We start from the raw sequence: 20,130 nt of genomic DNA, 5'->3' as shown, positions 1-20,130 counted from the left end.
TAACAAACTAGAAAATATCCTTATTCATTAAGGAAAAGGAATAGCCACAAATCAGCTTATTCAAAATAATTAACAATGAGAACTAACCCCCTAGTTGGGCCTGCCCAAGCTGGACATGCCAGAGTCTCAGAGGGAAAGCCATGGACTAGCAGAAATGAGGACCATAAAGGGGAGAAGGGCACGTTACAAGAAAAACCAACAAAGCCCATAGTATGTGGATAGATTTCTACCCACCCTGGTTCCCCCAATACCTTCTAGATCCCAGTAGCCAATTAAGCCTACCAGGCCTCCAGGCTGGGAGGTAGAGGACATGGTGGGGTGGAAGGTGAAGAGTCACATTTGTATTGGTTTGGAAACTCTAAGGATCTTGATATTTCCAAAGAACTTAACACTTGCTACAAAAGGTATTTTTTAAAAGTCTGTACACAGGGCTTCAGAAACAGGGGCAGAGGAAAGGTACGGATAGAGGAAAGACGTGGAGGACAGCCCCATGGGCCCCAGCTCTCAGGACAGGTTCATGTACACAAAAGGGAAGGGGTCCAACTTCAGTGTGAACCCCTCCCAGCCTCCTGCTCCACCATTCCCCCAAGAAACAATTCTTGAGAAAACAAGTCTGGTGTTTGCCAGAGCAAAACCATTCGAATCATTCCTACCCTAGCGAACACACACACACCCAAGTGAACTTCAATCTCTTTCACTTACACTGAAATACATGCATACACATGTGCACTCAAGCAAATCTCTCTCTCTCTCACACACACACACACACACACACACACACCACACCCTTCCCCCAAATAGTGCCCCGATTCACTGCCTGTTCCTTCCTCTAGAAAGAACCAAAATAGGTTAAAGATCCAAAGCAGCAGGAATCTGGTAGAAGAAAGCTCATAACTAAGAACTGTCTCTAGGACTACTTTCTAGCCCACACCCCACCACTCCCTTGCTGTGACATTGGGCAGATCTAATTTCCCTGGGTGGGGAAAGGGGGGTGGAAAGTCAGGGAACACCTCCATTTACTCTCTGTTAAATGGAGTTACTACCAGTTGCCCTTACTATCCCACAGGATGTCCCAATAACAAAATTAAATAGATCAGAAGGTGTTTTGGAAAAGTAGGCTAAGAATGAAGATGAAAAAAGCCAGAGGCTCTGTGAAAGAGGAGGAAAAAGGGCAGAAACGCAGACTGGAGGCCTGGAAGAACAAAGTATAAAGACAGCCAGAGGCTGACTCTGGCCTCGTCCAAATCTCCAGTGCCCACTCCTGAAGATACCACTGGGGCACTGACTTGGGGGGTGAGAGGGGGAGTGTTTGCCACTGAGAGGCAGTCTGTTACTCATTTTCTCTTGCTTGTAGGACGAACATGCTTTTCCTTTCCTGGTAAATATTTTTATAATATATATATTATTTCTAGGTCTATAGATTTCTCTCTTTATATATATATATATAGTTAGATCATTCTGAGTGTGTGTTTAAAAAAAAGTAAAGGAAACAAAACCATGTTTGACACTCTCCCAGCCACTCTCAGTGCCTGTCATGAAATGGGGAACAGGATAGGAGGAGACCAGTGAGACCTCCCACTTCAGCCCACCCCACAGGACCACACAGACCACCTGGATTTCTGCTCCTTGGTGCCTTGTGCCCCGTGGGAAAGAAGTGGCGCTGTTTTCAGGTGAGGGGAGAATGGGACAGACAGCAGCGTGCAGTGATCACACTTCCCCTCTGGCAAACCGGACCAAGAACGGGGGGGGGGGGCGGGGAACATTAACCAAAGAATAAACAAAGTCCAAAGTGAAAGGCAGAGGGAACCCTTGCCAAAGGGCAGCCTGCGGTTGGGGAAGAGGGAGAGGAGAATGGGGGTGCAGGCCAGGAGAGGCCAGGCCGGGCAGGGCAGGGGAAAGGTTATTGGAGGGCTTCGGCTGAGGGTCCAGCATCACCATCATGGCTGGCCGTCTCAAAGCCGTGCTCCACACCCATCAAGTCAGGCTCTATCCTGCCTGTGTCATCGATGAAGGTCGTGTATGTATCGCCCTCAGCCACGAGTGGCTTCCGCTTGGGCATCCAGCTCTTACGCACTACCCTTCGGGCATTGGTGCACATGTCCGCTGCGATGGCATTCATCTCACTCTCCTTAAAGTTGGGGGCGAAGTTCTGGCAGTAGACTTGGGGAGAGATGAAGGGAGAGGAGGGAAGGGAAGTCTTAAGGACCATAGCTCATTCTGCCTTCCTCACACAGAAACGTGCTAAGCACCAAAATGGCACTTAAAGTATTTTCTCAATGAATGAATACAGCTGAACCAGCCCCATGTCCCTCCAGGGGACTGGCTCCATACTTCCCAAGCCCTGGACTCCCTCCCTCCCCAACATGCCCCAGTCCTTACACTTGACAGCATGGAGGACCCGGCTGTCCAAGGGTTTTCGTCTAGGGTCATTGGTGGAAGATCGGATGCCTGTGCCACAACTGTTGGCCAGAGTGTTCCTGGAAGGAGAAGTGGGACCAGAGCTGAACCCCATGGGACCCTTAGCCTGGCCAGCCCAGGTCAAGAGAGGACATTGAGCCCTTTACTCCAGAGGGGCACGAAGGGACTAAATCATAGCCAAGTTTCATGGGGCCCTCAGGCTAGGTCCCAGAACACCTTGGATGCACAGAAGGCATCAACACATGCTTACTGGTTTTAAATGAAGGGAATACTAGGGCTCACCTGTCAAAAAAGGAGGCAAGGAGCCGACGAAGGAGGACTTTGTGCCTTGTACCCGCACTGACGTGACAGTTCATGAGTTGTGCCCTTGTGATGTATACATTGGTGCCTGGTAAAGGGGAGGGGGGAAGATTTGCATACTGAGTAAAGGCCAGGAAGATCACCCAAACGCTCATCCCTCTGGACCAATAGCCAACCCACAAAAACCCACTTAGCTATCTTAACCCCACCCACTCCTGGCTGGAGCTTGGCCATATTGAGGACATACACAATGACAGTTAAGGGGCCAAGATAACAAAATGGAGCTGGGAGAAGTAACTAGGACTAGAAGAGATTTCAGGAGACATGAAAGCTTAACTGCTCCTGCTCCTGTTCAAGCCCAGTCCAGCTCCTCCTCATAGATCCCCACCTAGTCTAGCTGGTTCCCCTAGCCTGGAAATGCTCTCCCAAGTCATATCCGTCTTACATTAAAGGCCTGCTCAAGTCCTGCTTTCTCTAGCCTTTCCTGACTTTTCCAGCCATCCCAAAGTCCTAAGTACTTGCTGACTGTATCACTCACTTAACCACTCATGTAAAGTTTTAGGCACATGTTCTATCTCCTCCTAAACTGTGACTTCAAGATCAGAAGCCCTGGTGGCCTTGTTCAGCCTTCCATCCCCCCCCCCCCCCCAGTGACTGAATGCACAGCAAGGCAGGCCCTCTCTCAGACTCCCAGGCCCACCTGTTACAAGCTCCAGCTTCTCAGCAGGATCACCCTCGTCGTAGAGCTTTGGGTGGCATCGATTGCCTATCTGGTTGATGAGCTCAGCTGGCAGTGAGGCCAGGTCTTGCCGCACCCGGATTCGGTTGCGGGACTCGGAGACCACTTGCTCTGGCAGGGCCTCCACCTTTTCGGCTGGGGAGAGAGTGGGGAGGGGAGGGGAGGGGAGTGCCGATGGGGGCTGTAGGGCCTCCCCGGGGCTAAGCCCCTCCCTCCCTCGCCCCACGGGGCTCCACTCACCTGTCTGGCCTACATTCATCATGCTGTACATGGTGTACATGTTGCAGATCTGGCGGTACTGCTCATCGGAGCCCTCCTCCCCTGCATCCTCCTCCTCATCCTCCTCATTGTGGTAGGAACTGGGGCTATCACTAGTGTAGGCGCTGGATGTCCCAGGACTGGTCCGTTCTGATGTGCTGGGCCTGCTCCCCATACCCGCTGCCCCTGCGGGCACTGGGGTTGGTGCCATGCCTTGGGGCACCTGCTGCTGCTGCTGAGGCTGCTGTGCCAGGGGCTGTGGCTGCTGGGACCGGTTCCCTCCTAGGTCTGGGTTTGAGAACTTGGCCATTTTGCGGCTGCCATTGCTGCCACCCTCTTTCTGGCCACTGTCCCATAACCTCTTGGCTACAGGCATGCACTGAACTGAGTCTGACTCTTGCTGCTCAGTCTTGACGCGAGAGACAAGGGGGAGTGGAGCGCTGCAAGCTGGCCAGCTGGAGGTCTGGGCTACGGGACTCTGAGGCTCTGACGAGGGTGTTTCCTCCACGTGTAGGCCCTGTGAGTCACAGCTGGGCGAGCTCACCTTGAGGAAAAATTCTGTGCCCTTCTCCATGATCTCCTGGATCTGGAGGAAGCCAGCAGTGTACATGAGGAGGAACTGGTCACCTACATTCATGCTGAGGCGGCCAGTATAGCAGAAGCTAAGGATCTGTTGGAAGGACTGGGGCTGCACAGCGGCAGGCAGTTCCACCACTGCACTCTTGCTGCTGTTGAAAAGGTCCCGGAAATAGGAGCTGCTGGCAGCCAGAACAGCACGGTGGGCCTTGAAAGCATGGCCTTTTACCACCACTGACACATCACAGTAGAGACCCTGCAGCCGCTGCTCATTCAAGCATTCCAGGATACTGTTGCCAAAGTTGGGGATCTCCATCTGCAGGGTCTGAGCCATGATGGTAGCAGCTTGAGGAGGGATGGGGGAAGCCCCCCTTCCCTCCACCCAGGATGTCAAAGTCCTCACACAATGAGGCTGAGCAAAGCTCAGGGGCAAACCTCCCTGGATGACAAGAGGGAGAAGCTGAGGCACCAAGTGGAAAAACAGGCCTGGAACCTGGGGATCCTGGCCCCCAGTATCCAGGCCCAGGCATTAAAAGATGTGCTTGAACGGGAAAGGAAGGATTACAGGAGAATGGAGGGTCTAGGTGGGAGGGAGAGAGGGTATCAAACTAATCCCATTGTGGGGGGGAAGTCATGGGAACCCTGCCCACCTCTCCAGAGCTAAGCTGAGGCTGCCACCAGAGAAGTAGTTTCCATAGTAGGAAGAAATATGATACCTGACAGTCAACAATAGGGCCCCAAGCCCCGAAAATGGACCATGTGGGAACAGAGAAACCGCACACTGCCCTTCTTAAGCTAAGCCTTTGGGCTACATCGTTACTATGCCATGGACCTGGCTAAACCACTTTCTGGGCCCCAGATGCAGTAATTTCCCAAAGGGATTGTGGGCCTCGTGCAGCCTGCTCTACCAGCTCTTAGAATCCTAGAATGCTAGAGCTAGAAGGAACCTTAGGGATCATGTAGTCCATAGGGTTAACTTGGAGCTACTTTTAAAAAATACATATTTTTGTTATCCATCCTCTAAGAAACAGAGGACAAACAAGTATAATCCAGTCTTACACAGATGCATATGAACGTATATATCTATTTATAAGTATGATTATAGACATCTAAGTATATGTACGTATATGTAAGTGTATGTACATAAATATATGGCTGTGTATGTATGTGTTTGTGTGCATATGTATGCATGTGTGTGTACACAAATATATCTTTGCTTAATTGTAGCCTGGGGTGGAGGGTAGAAAGGAAGGGGGGAAAAAAGAACAAAGTAAAAAGTGCACAGCAGAAAACAAAAAGAATTTACAAGAAAACAAAGAAAAGATGGGCAGCTCTGGACACAATGTGTAGTATTTATTATATTGGCTTTCTTAAAATGGAAATTTACTGCTTACATTCTGCTATGCACATGACAATGCTCTTCCCCCCTTTATCTTGTACTTAAGTTTAAAATGAGTTAATTTAAAAATTTAAAAACATATATTCTGATAACTGTATTCCACTATAATCATTTTTTCTTTTGTAATCTATATTTTTTATTTTATGCATTTAAAAACCTTACTCTAAGAAGAAGTCCATAGACTTCAGCAGATTGTTAAAAGGGTCCAGGACAGGGGGGAAAAAAAGGTTAAGAGCCTCTAATTCAGCCCAAATCTCTTCATTTTCCAGAGAAAGAAACTAAGGTCCGCAAGAATACACACATTTATCTCAAGAGGAGCTATTAGATCTCAGGTCTCCAGTTCCCTCAGCACAACTTTGGTGAGTGGCCAGAACATCAGTCAGAAGCCTATGGAGAGACCCAGATAATAATCGCCCTTACCCAGGAGATACCAAGTATCCCCAAAGGTGGAGGAGGACAAGAGGATGGTACTAAGACGGGGACAGAGAACATTGAGGAGGCAACAAGAGTTGGTTAAAAGGAATGATAATAAGAGCTGACATGTAGCACTTAAAGTATTTACATACAGTATCTCATTTGATCACATTGATTTTGAAGACAATCTCATCACCCATTGAGCCTGGAAAAACCCGAGGCTACGGACTGGGCAAATGAGGGGAGTCTCAAAAAATTCAATTAGCAATTCTTGGGGGAGAAATTATTACAAATTGCTCTGCTAATCAACCATACATAAACCTTCATACCTGGTTAATTAGAAGGCAGTTTTATGGGCTAGGGAGACCTAATTGACTAGAGGGAAGAAACCAGAAATGCATCCAGCTTGGATCTCTAGTGATTTCCACTGACCCCCCATTTCTCCAGGAAGCCTAAGTCTGGGAGTTGCTGATGTTTAGGGAGAAGGCACCTTATGGGTTCAAAGATTTAATCTGCACCTCCCCCACCCCAATCTACCTGTTTCTTATGAGTCACTTCCCAGACTGGCTGACCCGCTTGCTACTAGCCATGCTACCTAGACCACCTATCCACCCACCTCACCCACCCCCTACTCAGACTTCAGTGAATTCCATGAGTAATGGAGGAAGTATTAAAGGCTGATGGAAAGGGAGAGAAGGGAAGAGGAGAAAGATAGGGTAAGCTGATGGGAAGACAGCAATAATAAATACCATCTCCAAATTCTATAACATTTTCACAGGTACAAAGCATTTTCCCCTCAACAATCCTGAAGAGGTAGGTAGTATAATTACTATCTCCATTTTACAGATGAGCAATTGTGAGGAGAGGCAGAGGTAGAAGGCAGGGAGGGGCCCTTGTAGGTCTACCATGACTTACAATATCACCCACCTAGATTCTACATCCAGAGATCTTTCAGAAATGCCAAGCTCTCTCTTTCAGTTTAATAAGTATTTATTAAGATCTTACTGTATGCCAGATACTCCTGGTCCATGGAAGACTGAGCACTAAAACCTGAACTACAACCCTCTCACTACGACTAAGCATCATTGTAGGAATGAGCTCAGCTGGGGCAGCTAGGTGGTGCAGTGTATAGAGCACTGGCCTTGGGAGTCAGGAGGACCTGAGTTTAAATCTGGCCTCAGATCAAACACTTGACACTAGCTAGCTGTGTGACCCTGGGCAAGTCACTTAACCCCAATTGCCTAATAAAAAAAAAAAGGAATGAGCTCAGTATAATTCCCTCCATTAGCCCACTGACTAAGGGGGAGGCAGGGGTGGTTTCTGCCAGGAACCCCAGCTTAAATTCCCACCTAAAACTGGCTTAAACCAGGGCCCAAGAGGTCAGCAAAACAGCACCAGTGCTATTTGATTCCCCTCTGCCCCCAAGATGACATGGGGCCCTCAACCTCACATCCCAACACAAAGGGAGGAAAGGGATAGGTATGGTAGGGGCAACCCCCTCCAGGAATACCTCCAAACAGCCTGATCCCCAACTAAAACCTCTCTTGCCACCCAAAGCAAATCCTCCTAGACTGACATTCCTGACCCACATCCCCAATGGCTAGGGGCTAACATTGGGCTGGCTCCTGTACACTGCATCTCTCACCAAGCTGCATGCAAGAGAAAGCTCCCAGCAGCTCTGGCCTCTACCTAGGCCATGCCAGCTATTCAAGAAAGAGGGGTTTTTTGTTTTGTTTTGAGTGGCATGACACTGTGTCTTTAGGATATTCTTTTGGCCTGATGTAGTCCTCAACTCCAGCTCCACAGAACCCAGGGAGTGATGGTCTTTGTTGCAACCACCACTCTTAAGGCCAGGACAAAACCATCCTAGAGCACAAGCAAAGTGAGTACATGGAGACCACTGTGACTCTGAACACATCTTTAACCTACAATTCAACTCTCCTCTCCTTCCTTCAAGCAGCAGAAGCAAAGATATTCATTCTCCTTCCTTGGCTATTCTTTTTAATAAGGAAAGCTCTCCACTGTCACTGGCTACTTCCCTCTGGCACTCCTAGCCTCCAAAAACCTTCTTTTACCCTTCCAGCCCCCAGTGACTAACGTCTCTGCCCACTGCTATTGACTGGTAAAAAGTTCAGCAAATCCAACTGAAGAGAACAAGCCAGTTTTATAATGTATGTCAAATCTGTACCTACAGTCCCCGACACTTTTCACTTTCTCAAATGAATTACTGACAATGATCACTTTTGAAAATGGAAAGATCATTTAATTTGGAGTCAAAGGACCTGGTTTCAAAAACTCAGATCTGCTCCTCACTACTTACAGAACCTTGGGCAAGTCATTGAAATCTCTCTGGGCCCAGTCTGTAACAGGAGAGAGTTGGACTTGATAAGCTCCGACTCTGAGCTCCCTTTTAGTTCTAGAGCCAAGAGCCTATAAACTCCTAGAATGAGTGTTTCTAACTGCTTCCTTTCTTCCCTAAGGCTTCCTCTAAGCCCTACAATCTAACTCTGTCAGCAAGGTTAGCTGCCCTCTCTGCAGCCATGGACCATGCAGACCACCCCCTGCTCTGGCTTCTCTAATATGCTGTCATCCTGGTTTTTGTCCTGCCTCTCATTCTGTGCTGGTATTTCTCTATAACCACTATGACTGACTTCCAAAACCATGATGCCAATTCGCTATAACGTATCTTCTGAGCAATTTAATAAGAACTGCATGGTGTTAGGTTCTGTTATCCTGTCTAGGCATTTTTAAAAAAAAGACATTCTGGAAGTCACTTATCCTATTTTGGGTTTGGGAATTCCTTTGCATTTTATAAAAAGAACTCTTGCCTTTGGGGTCTGAAACGTGAGGACCAGTTCAAGAATTGTCCAACCACTCTAATCCCTAGTGAGCTCCCCTCTCTCTTAGCACTCTCTTAGGCATCTTATTCTTCTTGCATGTCTTTCCCAGCATTTAAGTCAAGTCAAGCAGCATTATTTATTAAGTACCGTACTACGGCCACACACTGTACTAAGCCCTAGGAATATAAGGAAAAGCAAAAACAAAAACAAAAACAAAAAACCCACAGCACCTGCTCCCAAGGAGCTCAGTCTAATGGGGGAGATTACACAAACAACTATGTACAAACAAGATTAATAATAATAATAGCTAACATTTATACAGCATTACTATGTGCCAGGCGCTGTGCTAAACACTTTATAATCATTATCTCATTTGATCCTCAAAACTACCCTGGGAGGTAAGTTGCTTTTATTACATCCATTTTACTGATGGGGATAGAGAGGCAAACAGGGGTTAAGAGACTTGCCCAGATAAATTTAAAGAAAGAGACAAACATTTGCCCAGGGTCACACATCTAAGTAAGTGTCTGAGGCCACATTTGAACTCCAGCCTTCCTGACTGCAAGGTCCAGCACTCTCCAATGCAATACCTAACTACTCTACATCTACACAGGGAAATTGGAGATAATCTCAGAGGGCAGACGCTAACACTAAGGAGGACTAGGAAAATCTTCCTGCAGAAGGTGGGATCTAAGCTGAGACTTGTAGGAGCCAAGGAAGTCAGGAGGCAGAAAATAGGAGGGAGAGTTCCAAGCATCAGGAGATGCCTTGCTCAAGAACAGCAAGGAAGGTAAGTCAGTGAATCCAAGTGTGTGGAGGAGAGTAAGGTTTAAGACTGGAAAGGCAGGGAAGGGCCAGGTTATGAAGAGCTTCAAAAGCCAAACAGAAGGTTTTAGGTTTGATCCTGGAGGTAATAGGGAGCCACTGGAGTTTACTGAGCAAGAGGGTGACTTGGTTGGACCTGTGATCTAGATTAAAGATCAATGGACAGCTAATCGGATAATGGACTGGGGAGAGGCTAAAGACCAACCAGCAGGCCATTGTACTTAATCAAGGAATCAGGGAACAAGAGCCTCCTGCATCAAGGTTGTGGCAGCAACAGAGGAGACAAGAGGTGTACATAACAGAAGGTAGATTTGACAGGTCTTGACAACAGACTGGATTTGGCATGAAAGAAATTGAGGAGTCAAGAATGACCCCCAGGTTGTGAGCGTTGGGGACTGGGAGGATAGCGGTGCCCTCAACAGTGACAAGTTAGGGAAAAGGGAAGGTTTGTGGGGAATGATCATGAATTTCACTTTGGACATTAAGCATAATGGTTCAAACCCCAGCTCTACCATGTACTACACGCCTCTATGGACTGTCTAGGACTCCCTCTATCAGAATGTGAGCACTTTGAGAAAAGGGACTGTTCTTACTCTTCTGTTTTATCCCAATAGCTTAGCACAGCGCTTTGCAAAGAATAACTACTTAATAAAAAGCCGTTTCATTCAGTCAACATACCAAATTCGATGGAAGGAAAAACATCCTATCAATTAAAGCTATATACAATAGAATTGAGTGAGATTTCAACTTATCAGAGGTTTTCAAGTGAAGGGTTGGCATTCACATGTTGGGAACAGTGTAAAATGGCATTCTGCTCTGTTATGAGGTGGACAATACAGCTTCTGTGATTCTCTCAGCTATCTTGCCATTACCTCAGAAAACAACAAGCCCCTACTACTCATCTTCCTTTCCCAACTTCATTCCTACCATTCACAGCACCAGCACTTTTCGTCTCTGTTTCTCTCTCTCTTTTCCCCACATCTAGTCTCCAAATCCTATTAATTTTTCCTTTGCTGCCTCTTACGTCTGTTCTGGCCATTTCATCCCTACGGATACCACACATATCCATGACCCCATGGCCTCTGCCTCAATTACCACAGCCTCCTAAACAAGGGTCTCTGACTAGGGTCTCAATCCATCCTCCACAAACTGCCAGACTAATCAACCTAAAGCACAGCTAGCTCTGATCATATCACTTCACCCACTAAGAAACATTCAGTGGCTCCCCACTGTCTGCAGGATAAGCCAATTATGGATGACTTTGAATGGCAAACTAAGTAATTTTAACTTGATCCTGGAGACAACTGGTAGCCACATGAAACTGAACACTTCAGTGTGTCTGTCAACAGTCCCCACCACCGTCCTATTTGTCCAGGTTCAAAACTCAGAAATCAGACTGGTGTTTTCTTTTCCCAGGTCCCCACATCCAATCAATTACCAACCCCCTTCTCTCCCACATGCATCCTACCCCTCCAGTCAAACTGGACTCCACTCATACACTGTACTTATTCTGACCTCTGGTGCCTTCCTCCTGGTCTTCCCTTTGCTTGAAATATCCTTTTCTAGCTCCAAATACACACACACACATGAATATTCCCTCCCTCCCACTCCCAAAACCAGCTCAAGTATTCCTCAACTACTCTAATGCCCAGTGAGTTTCTCCCTTCTCTGAACACCTCTGTGGTCTAAGTGTCTTGTTCTTCCTGGATGTAGCCTCAGCCTCGGTGGTTGGAATCCAGCTCTTCTACTTTAGGACAGCATGACCTTGAGCAAGGCCCTTAAACCTCTTTGGGTCTCAATGTCCTCATCTATAAAATGAAGATGTAGAGGGGCAGCTGGGTGGCTCAGTGGATAGAGCACCGGCCCTGAAGTGAGGAGGACCTGAGTTCAAATCCGGCCTCAGACCAAACACCTGACACTTAACTAGCTGTGTGATCTTGGGCAAGTTACTTAACCCCGAATGCCTCACTAAAAAAAAAAAAGATGTTGAACTAAATGACCTCTAAGGTCTCTTCTATCTCTAAATCAATAAAATGGTTATAGGATCAATGAATGATCTCAATGGGATGAAAACAAAGAAACTGTTGAAGAAAAAGAATCCCCAGTTCCCTTTCCCAACTTCCTGTGGCTGTCAATGGCATCATTTCCCAGGCTGGATGGAAACTTCAGTCACCTTACTCCTCCCTTGCCTGCACCCCAGTGTCCAAGGCAGTCAAGCTGTTACCAAGACCTTCTCCCTTCACATAGCCTCTGTAGGCAGATTCAAATATCGGTTCCTCTATGCCAGGTCCTGGGCAGTGCTCTCTCGTTGGTATGACAAAGATAACCAAGATTCTATGGTGCCTACTATCTCGAGCTTACAAATCTGATAGAAAAGGTGAGAAAAATGCACACAGAAAAACCTTCTTTCACCATTACACTGGGCATCACCTGAATCTAATGTCTCCTCACCTCTCCTTGGGATCCTACGACAGCCTGCCTCTCAATTGCCTGCAAAGTCACCTCCCCAAAGCACTTCTTCCTCACCAACTGCCCAGAAGACAATGTATGTGATGGTGTGGAAAGAGTGCAAGACTGGCATCAGAGGCCCAGTGTGCATACCTCCATTCTGTGGCCCCTTTCTGGGCATCAGTTTCCTCGCTGGTAAGAGAGGATCAGCCAGGATGATCTCCAAGGTTCCATCTCTGATCCTCTGATCCCAGCCTGAATTAAGTCTAAATTCCAATCTGGCATTCAAAGTCCTCCACAATCTGACCTCAAACCTACTTCTAAGGTCTCCCCCAACATAAACCTCTGCAATCTAGTTTCATTGTTGTCCATTCCATCATCACCAGTCTGGAATGCCTTTTTCTCTTTTCTTTCTGCCAGTTCAAATCCTACCCTTCCTTCAAGGGAGGGCTTTCATGCTATCCCAACTCCTCTGGGCACTCCCAGACAGCCCTCTCTCCTCAGGTTCTGACTGCCTGTATTTTGAACTCCAAACCCTTGAGCTTAACTCTCATTAACCCTCTCCTGACTTGCTGCCTCTGATTCACAAATTGACATCATCATTGGTTCTAGAAAGGACTGTCAATGGACTGTCAAACTGATCCAGTCACCACCTGAGACTTCCTAGGCCACCATTCCACCTAAATGTAGTCTGGGTCATTAGAACAATGAGGTTCAGGAGGGGAAGAACTTTTGTATTTGTATCCCTTCTACCTAATACCAGGTAAGTGCTTCACAGATGCTTTCCAATCATTCACCTACGGTGCCTCCCCACAAGACAAAAGCTCACCCTTTTCAGAGGCTTGGCAGTAGCTTTCCCTCAGAACAAGGGCTAAAGAAGTGCCTGCTACTCCAAGCACTGCCACTCACTGGCTGCATGACATTGAGCAAAGCACTTCCCTGTCCCTGGAGAAGCCTCCATAGCTTCCCTGTTAAATGGGGAGACTATTAGTCACCCTTAAAATAAGGAAGAAGGATTTATTAAGTGCCTTCTAGGTTCAGGCACCGTGCTAAGCACTTTACAAGTATTATCTCACTTGATCCTAAAAACAATGCTGGGAAGTAGGTACTATTGTTATTCTTATTTTACAGTCAGAGGAAACCAAGGCAAGGTTGACCTACCCAGGGTCATACAGCTCTTAAGTATCTGAGAATGGATTTGATTTGAATTCAGGTCTTCCTGACTTCAGGTCCAGGGCTCTAACCACTGAACCACTTAGCTGCCTCACAGGGTGTCTGACTCTATACTTTCCTCAGACTCCAAACAGACCGGACCAAAAGTGTATGCTCATCTATAGGAGAAAATGAAGTAGGAAGAGGAAGGTAAGATTCTTTTATGAAGTACCATAGCATAGGAAAAAAGGGAAAATAGGAATGCTGGATTAGGAATGTGGTGCAAACTGCTGCATTCAAACAATGTTACTCTGAGCAAGTCATTCTCTAAGCCTCATTTTCCTTATTTATAAAATGGAAATAAACATACCTGCCCCACCTCTCTCATACAGGGCTGCTAAGCACTCGGTAAGCAGTACCACACAATAGTATCTAAGGGAGGATTATAATCAGACTTCTTGGTCAGTCATTCAAAGCCCTCTCCAATCTAACACCACCCTACTTTTCACATTCTCCCATCATGCTCCTGGTACACATGCCACACTCCAGCCAAACACATTTGTTCTCCTGCCCTGCTCCCAAAACACACCTTGCTGCCCTCCAAGTTCTGTGCCTCGGCTTATGCTGACCCTTATGACTGAAATGCTGGCCCTCCCCACTTTCTTGGCATACTGGATTCCCATTAAAAGGCTCATAAAAATTCTCCATGAATTCTTCCCTGCTTCCTCCTGCCCAGTGGGTGATGTCTTCACCCTGCTAATCTCATTTTGCTTTGCAACTCTCTAAGGCACCTATGTAATAACGCATGTATTCTAGCCATCTGTTCTTGCTGTCTGTTTCTTCTCCTAGAGGTTAAGTTGGGTGAGGAAACCCAGTACAATGCATTGGAAACAATCAACAAATGTTTGTTGATTGACCAAATCATTGTTATTACAACTACCAAAGACAGCTCCCTCTCCCTCTCCACCTCCACCTCACCCCACACATGCACAAAGACACGGCCTCCCACCTTAGGAGCTCAGCCCCCATTGCTACCCCAGATAAAGCTGGGGACTGAATTCAAGAGTTCTAGAAATAGAGCAATGCTGCCCTAAACTGCACCCTAGGTAGAACTCAGCAGAGTTGCCATCACAGCCATAGGCCCTCGCTACTCCCTTGTAGCAGGAGTGTTTTTGAAACTGAAAAGAAGGGAATGATTCCTCACCTCCTAGAAGGGAATAGTTCATTCTAGCCCCAAGATGAGGGTGAGGCCAGAATGCAGCTGCTCCCCAAAGGGAGAAGAGGTTTCAGGAGAGCCTCCAAAGGCAGGCTGCCTGGCTGATGTGTGGAAGATACTGGGCATAGGTTTCCAACAATCAGATGGGGGGGGGGCCTGTTTCTAACCTTTCATTAAACCTGGAAGAACTGGCCCAACCTGGCATTTTGCTCAGGCCTTGGGGCTCCCTGTTCTAGATAACAGCTGGGTAAGATCATCAGGAAAGGAAGGAACTAGAAAACTATTAAGAACATCTTGGTGGAAGAGTAAAGCTCTGAGTGAACTGTCCCTGACCAAGCAGCAGATTCAGTAGTTAGTTGTCTTCTAACCTGGGGCAGTGTGACCAGGCTCAGATCCCCTTCAGAAGCAAATACAAATACAAACACTAAACCTGTCTCCCACATATCTTCAGGCTATTGCTTCTTACAATAACCAGAACCTAGAGACAAAAGAATTCACCCAACTTCCAGAACTCTGGACACTTATCACCAAGCCAAAGACCACGGAAGCTAGGGCTACCTGGTCTTTACAGGTTTCTCTGGGGCAGGAGCTAAGTGCAGACCATCAGAACTGGGCCTGGGAAAGAAAGGCCTTCTTCTCTTTCTCTCTTCCAATACCCTAGATCCTCAAGGTATGAAGGAAGGGGTTTGGTACCTTTACCCCTCAGCTCAAAGGCTAAGTAGGCCCCTGCTCTGTTTCCTGACAGCAGAAGTGCCCCTAGCCCAAGCCCAGGGTGAGCAATCTTTGGAAGGTTATGGCTTCTGAAGCTGCCAAGGGACAGACAAATACTATGGTCAAATGACCCTGCCTGACAGCCTATGCTGTGGAGATGAGACTCAGTTGCTTCCCAAAAGAAACATTCTCCCTTCTGCTCCCTTCTAAAGTCCAGGGAAAAGCCTCTATCCCCTCTCCTCTACAACTCTTCAGCACATCTGCATGCCCTGGAGATCTACTATTTGACATTCACTGATCTCTTGGTCAGGGAAGGCCTTATAGGTTTCCTAAGTATTCTCTGGCCCTAGAGTGTGAGCTCCTAAAGGGAAAGGACCCAGCCTTCTACTTCTGTGGTGATCCCCTTTTCTTACACAGTAAGTGCTCGGTATGGAATCTGGGCAAGCTTGGACAGCATATGCCAGTGGTGATTTCCCTATCTTCAAACCATACGATACAAAGCTGTCCAGCTCCATCCCAAGAAGGCTATACAGGGAAGAAAACCTAGCACCTTCAACTACTAAAGAATAGAGAAAGGGGAAAATGGGTAAAATGGAGCTATGAGATCAGGCAGACCAACTCAAACCAGGAACTGCTCTATAACACTCCCCTCTCCTCTCCCCTCTGCCACCAAAGTAGGCATACAAACTTTCTTTAAGATAATTCTCCAATGATGAGGAACATTCAGTAGCTCCTAAGGCAGCCCATTCCACTTTGGAACAATTTCTGTATTCTCTTAATTTCTATATTTTTCCTTATATCAAACTTAAATTTACCCTTCTGATAATACCATCTGGTGCTGCTAGCTTTGCTCTCTGGACCAAGAAGAATAAATCTAATCACTGCTCCCCAAGGTAATTCTTCATATAGAAGCCCAAAATCAGCCCACAGTTGATGTTTAATGTCCTACTGGGCTGGCAGAATTATCAATGAGAAAGCATCCCTGGTATACTCAAAGGGTGGACGAGGGCTACCCCCAACCCCTTTTTAGACCCAATTCAGTTATCAGAGGCCTTCAGCAGGGGAGCTGCTATGCTTGAAGAGAGCCTGCAGACCACACCCTTGGTTAGTTCCATAGGGTGATCCTAGGGCTCAACTGGTTGAGGCAAGGGACAGCCTCCCTATGACAAAGACTCACTCTATTGGGTAAGAATTAAGCAACCACTAACTCATAACTAAGCACCAATACATGCATCTCCCCAATTCCTTAACCTGCAGGTTCCTTGGAAAAGACTGAAGCCTAGGTTGGAAAGGCAAGCAAATCTATACACACACCCTTTTCTCCAGCCCCAAGAAGCAAAAAACAGAAAACTCCAAGAAATCTGAGCTAAGGAAGGAAGTGCAAAGCACACAGAACATGCTGACTGTTTGTTGAATGGAACTGAGGGCCCCTGGCACTGGGCAAAAGATGTCCAAGTAGCTGCACTCCAGCCCTCCAATCCCAAGGCAGACAGGAGGGACAAACTATCACTTCCTCGCAGGAGGCCAGGCAGGCCCTCCCAAGAACCTTTTCTATTGGGTGGGGGTTGAGGGAAGGGGAGGGACAATTACCCTGGGGCCACCCCCTTAGAAAACAAAATGCCTTCGTTAGGTGTTCCAGGCTGTTTCTAAAGCTGCCCACATGCCACCCACCCAACCAGCCGGCACCCAACAAGGCAAAGAAACACAGCTTCGAGAGCTAGCAAAGCCAAAATCAGAGCCATAGCCAGCACTGAGCCAGGGAAGGAGAGAAACCAGCCCTGGGAAGCGGGAAGGACAGAGAGAAGAGGCTACACCTGGGATAAGGAGGAGGAAGAAGAGTTGGGGGGGGGGGGAAGCCTGTTCTAATGCCCTGCCATCTGTGTCCCAAGTGCTTTTAATTTCTATCAGGGCACTAAATTCACTGCTTTGTCATCTCCACCACCCCCCCCAAGTACATTCTAGGCTCTCCCCCCACTCCCAAAAGCTTCGAACAATTTGGGGAAGAAGTCACCAATCCCTACAAGGCCTCACAGCCATCTCTGAAAGCACATGGCCTAGATTGCCCCCTTCCCTCCCCTCGACAAACACAGCTGCCCAGCAACTCCCAGTGGGGAAGGGAGAGAAGGATCACCGGGGTTACCCACCCACCCCGAAGTTTGCTTTACCAGGCCCCTCCCTTGAACCTTGTTTGCTATAGCAGGGGAGGAGAGCACTGAGAAAGAAAAGAGAGGGAGAAGGGTTGGGATACCCGAGTCACTCCTCAGCTGGAGGGGGGGAGGGCGCCAGGAAGGGGCTGCCCAAGATTACCAGGCCACGCAAGGCTTTGGAGGGGTGGAGCTGCAGAGGAGGGGGAGGGTCGAGGAGGTACCTGGGGATACAGCCTACAAGGTACCTCCACCTATCAACTTAAATTTGCCGAAGCGAGGGCAGGGAAGTGGTTGGGAGGAGGAGAAAAGACCTAGGGCTAGGAAGAGGGTTTTTTTCCAGGACTAGCCCCCTCCCCCAAACTCCAGGGAAAAAAAGAAGGGTCGGGCAAAGGATTTTAGAAGGGAGATTACTAAAGGGGAGAGGAGAGGGAGCAGGTCTGCAAACGCGAAACGCGCAAAGGGGGATAAATCCGAAAGGGAAGGAGTCACCAAAAGTTCCTGGGGATGGAGGGTCCAGGCAGATGAGAAAGTCTAGACCTTGGTGGGGAGAGGAGCTGGGCCCCAGGCTTGGAAGGTGGGTTTACTTAGAGAACTGAGTTGGAGGAGGGGGGACAAGGGACGGACCGAGATGGAGCAGGGCTGAGTCTGGGTGGGACGTGAACAGGAGTTAAGACGAAACTTGGGGTCTAGACCCGGCTGAGACGGGATGGGACCGGGGTCTGAGGGTCTGGGGTCAGAGTCGGGGCCGGGGTCTGGGCAGGGGTTGGGTCGAGGACAAGGGCTGGGGTCTGGGTCCGAGGCCGAAGTCCCAGGGTCGGGCCCTGGTCGGGGGCCGGGGTCTGGGTCGGGCTTGGGGTCAGGGCTTGTGCCATGCTCGCTAGTTCGCTCGCTCACCTGTCTGGAACCGGAGCCAGAGCCGGAGCCGGGACCGGGGCCGGGGTGGCCAGCGGGGCTGCGCCGGCTCGGGACGGGCCGGGCTGGGCTGCGCTGTGTTGGGCCGGGCCCTGCGCCGGCCTCTCTGGCTCCCAGGCTCTGGGGCCACGGGCCCGCGCCCGCCTCGCGCCCTCGTCTCAGCCCCCACAGCCGCCGCTGCTGCTTCGGGCTCGGTCCCGGTCCGGGTCTCCTCCTCCTCCTCCTCCGTCTCCTCCTCCTCAGCAGCAGAAGCAGCAGCGGCAGCCGCGGCGGCCATTCATTGTCGGCCCAGGCCGCCTCAGCCGAGCCCAGAGCACACGATCGCCGCGGCGGCAACGGCCAAAAAAAAAAAAAAACGGCCGCTGCTGTGACTGTGGGTACCGAGATGGGCCGGACGTTCTCTTCTCTTCCCGCCCCCTCCCCCCGCCCAACCAGTGCTCGGGGCAGACCTGACCAGCTGAGCGCCGAGGATGCCTGCGCTCCTCCCCCTCTCCTTATCCCTCCGCCTGTGGGGGAGGGGGAAAAGGAAGGGGAAGGGGAAGGGAAAGAAATAAGGGGTGGGACAAGATTCTTCCTCTGCTTTACCTCCAAACTCTTAAAAGGGGAAAGGGAATAGGCATTACCAATGAAAAAGGATTTTGGTGGAAGAGGAGGGATATAATCAAAGGAAGCATCTCCAAGGGCAGATGGTAATGACCAATCACAACTGCAATCCTCTTTTGGGGAAAATGTTTTCGAACTCTGGCATTCAGGCACAATGTGAGGCATTGGCCTGCTCTGAGGTTCAGTTTCCTCACCTGTAAAATGGAGGAGGAGCTACGGCCATATTAAAATGAGAGGACACGTTGGAATGTTTCCCTGCTGTGTCCTTCCAGGGTTTTGAAAATAGGCTTGGGAAAGGGTTCTCGGAGACCCACTAGGCACCTCTCGCCTGGCTACCCTGCTGAGTAAGCCCTATCCTGAGAAGGAACTCTTCTGGGGCTATCACCTTCCCCAACTACATAGTTGGCAATCTTTGGGAGGTCAAGGGAAAGTGAGAGGGGGTTTGTCCCTCCGATTACCTCACTTTCGTAGGGGGAAGAGGGAACTCAGTTCCCTTTACCTGAGAAACTAAGTCACAGATACCAAATTTACCAGTCCTGAGGGTTGTAGTAAGGGTCAAACAAGATAATATATAAAGCATTTGGCAAAGCTTAAAAGCACTTTATAGGTTAGATATTTTCTCTTCTAGGACCAGCTTCCACTGGGACTCAGTGAGGGATTTTAATGCCTATGGGCCTCAGTTTTTAAACCTGTAAAATTTAGAAGTGATAGTTGCCTTTCTTCCTGTCTGTTTTTGGGTTTGAACATTAGCTCCCTAGGGTAAGAGAATGTTTTTCCCCCTCTTTGTATCTCCAATGCCCAGCAGTTAATAGGCATTTAAAAGGCAAATAATATGTCAGTTGACATTGATTGTGGTCTATCGAATTAGTGCAAAGTGCTTTGAAAACTTCTAACGTGTGAAGGTAGGGCATAATTAGTAAGCAGTTACCGGCATGGGCCTGGCATCAAAGCAGGTTCTCCACAAGTTTGCTCGGGCAAGCACACAGTCAAGAAACTTCAGTTCGAAACTCTCTCTTTCACCGTTAAACCTCAGTTTCTACACCTTTAAAATAAGGGTATTGGACAACACGATCCTTAAGCTCCCTTTCAGCTCTAATAGTCAATGAATAGAGGTAGAGGCTTGGGTTGTGGCTGAGCCACATTCCAACTACTCTCACTCACTTCAGAACCTC

The 20,130-nt window shown here is 48.4% G+C and overlaps 1 protein-coding gene across 1 annotated transcript; it reads right to left on the bottom strand.

Annotated features, from left to right (window-relative positions):
- NACC1 (nucleus accumbens associated 1) lies at positions 1-18,668 on the bottom strand. Its single transcript, XM_020995147.2, has 6 exons — positions 18,338-18,668; positions 3,698-4,730; positions 3,419-3,592; positions 2,701-2,806; positions 2,380-2,477; positions 1-2,160 (listed from the first exon to the last, which is right to left on the bottom strand). The coding sequence occupies exons 2-6, from the start codon at positions 4,623-4,625 to the stop codon at positions 1,901-1,903; spliced, it is 1,566 nt and encodes a 521-aa protein (XP_020850806.1). The 5' UTR covers positions 4,626-4,730; positions 18,338-18,668; the 3' UTR covers positions 1-1,900.
- Between the last annotated feature and the right edge of the window lie 1,462 nt (positions 18,669-20,130).

Source organism: Phascolarctos cinereus, unplaced genomic scaffold, assembly GCF_003287225.1.
Source record: "Phascolarctos cinereus isolate Bilbo 61053 unplaced genomic scaffold, phaCin_HiC Scaffold_4;HRSCAF=312, whole genome shotgun sequence".
NCBI lineage: Eukaryota > Metazoa > Chordata > Mammalia > Diprotodontia > Phascolarctidae > Phascolarctos > Phascolarctos cinereus.
The sequence above is the reverse complement of the archived record's forward strand: the minus strand, read 5'-3'. Positions and strand labels throughout refer to the sequence as shown.

Excerpts from the sequence above, each read along its gene's own strand:
- NACC1 (XM_020995147.2), bottom strand. The coding sequence starts at position 4,625 with ATGGCTCAGACCCTGCAGATGGAGATCCCCAACTTTGGCAACAGTATC. Across the intron at positions 3,593-3,697 it reads GATGAATGTAGGCCAGACAG|CCGAAAAGGTGGAGGCCCTG; the intron begins GTGAGTGGAGCC and ends CTCTCTCCCCAG. Across the intron at positions 2,478-2,700 it reads CTTGCCTCCTTTTTTGACAG|GAACACTCTGGCCAACAGTT; the intron begins GTGAGCCCTAGT and ends TTCTCCTTCCAG.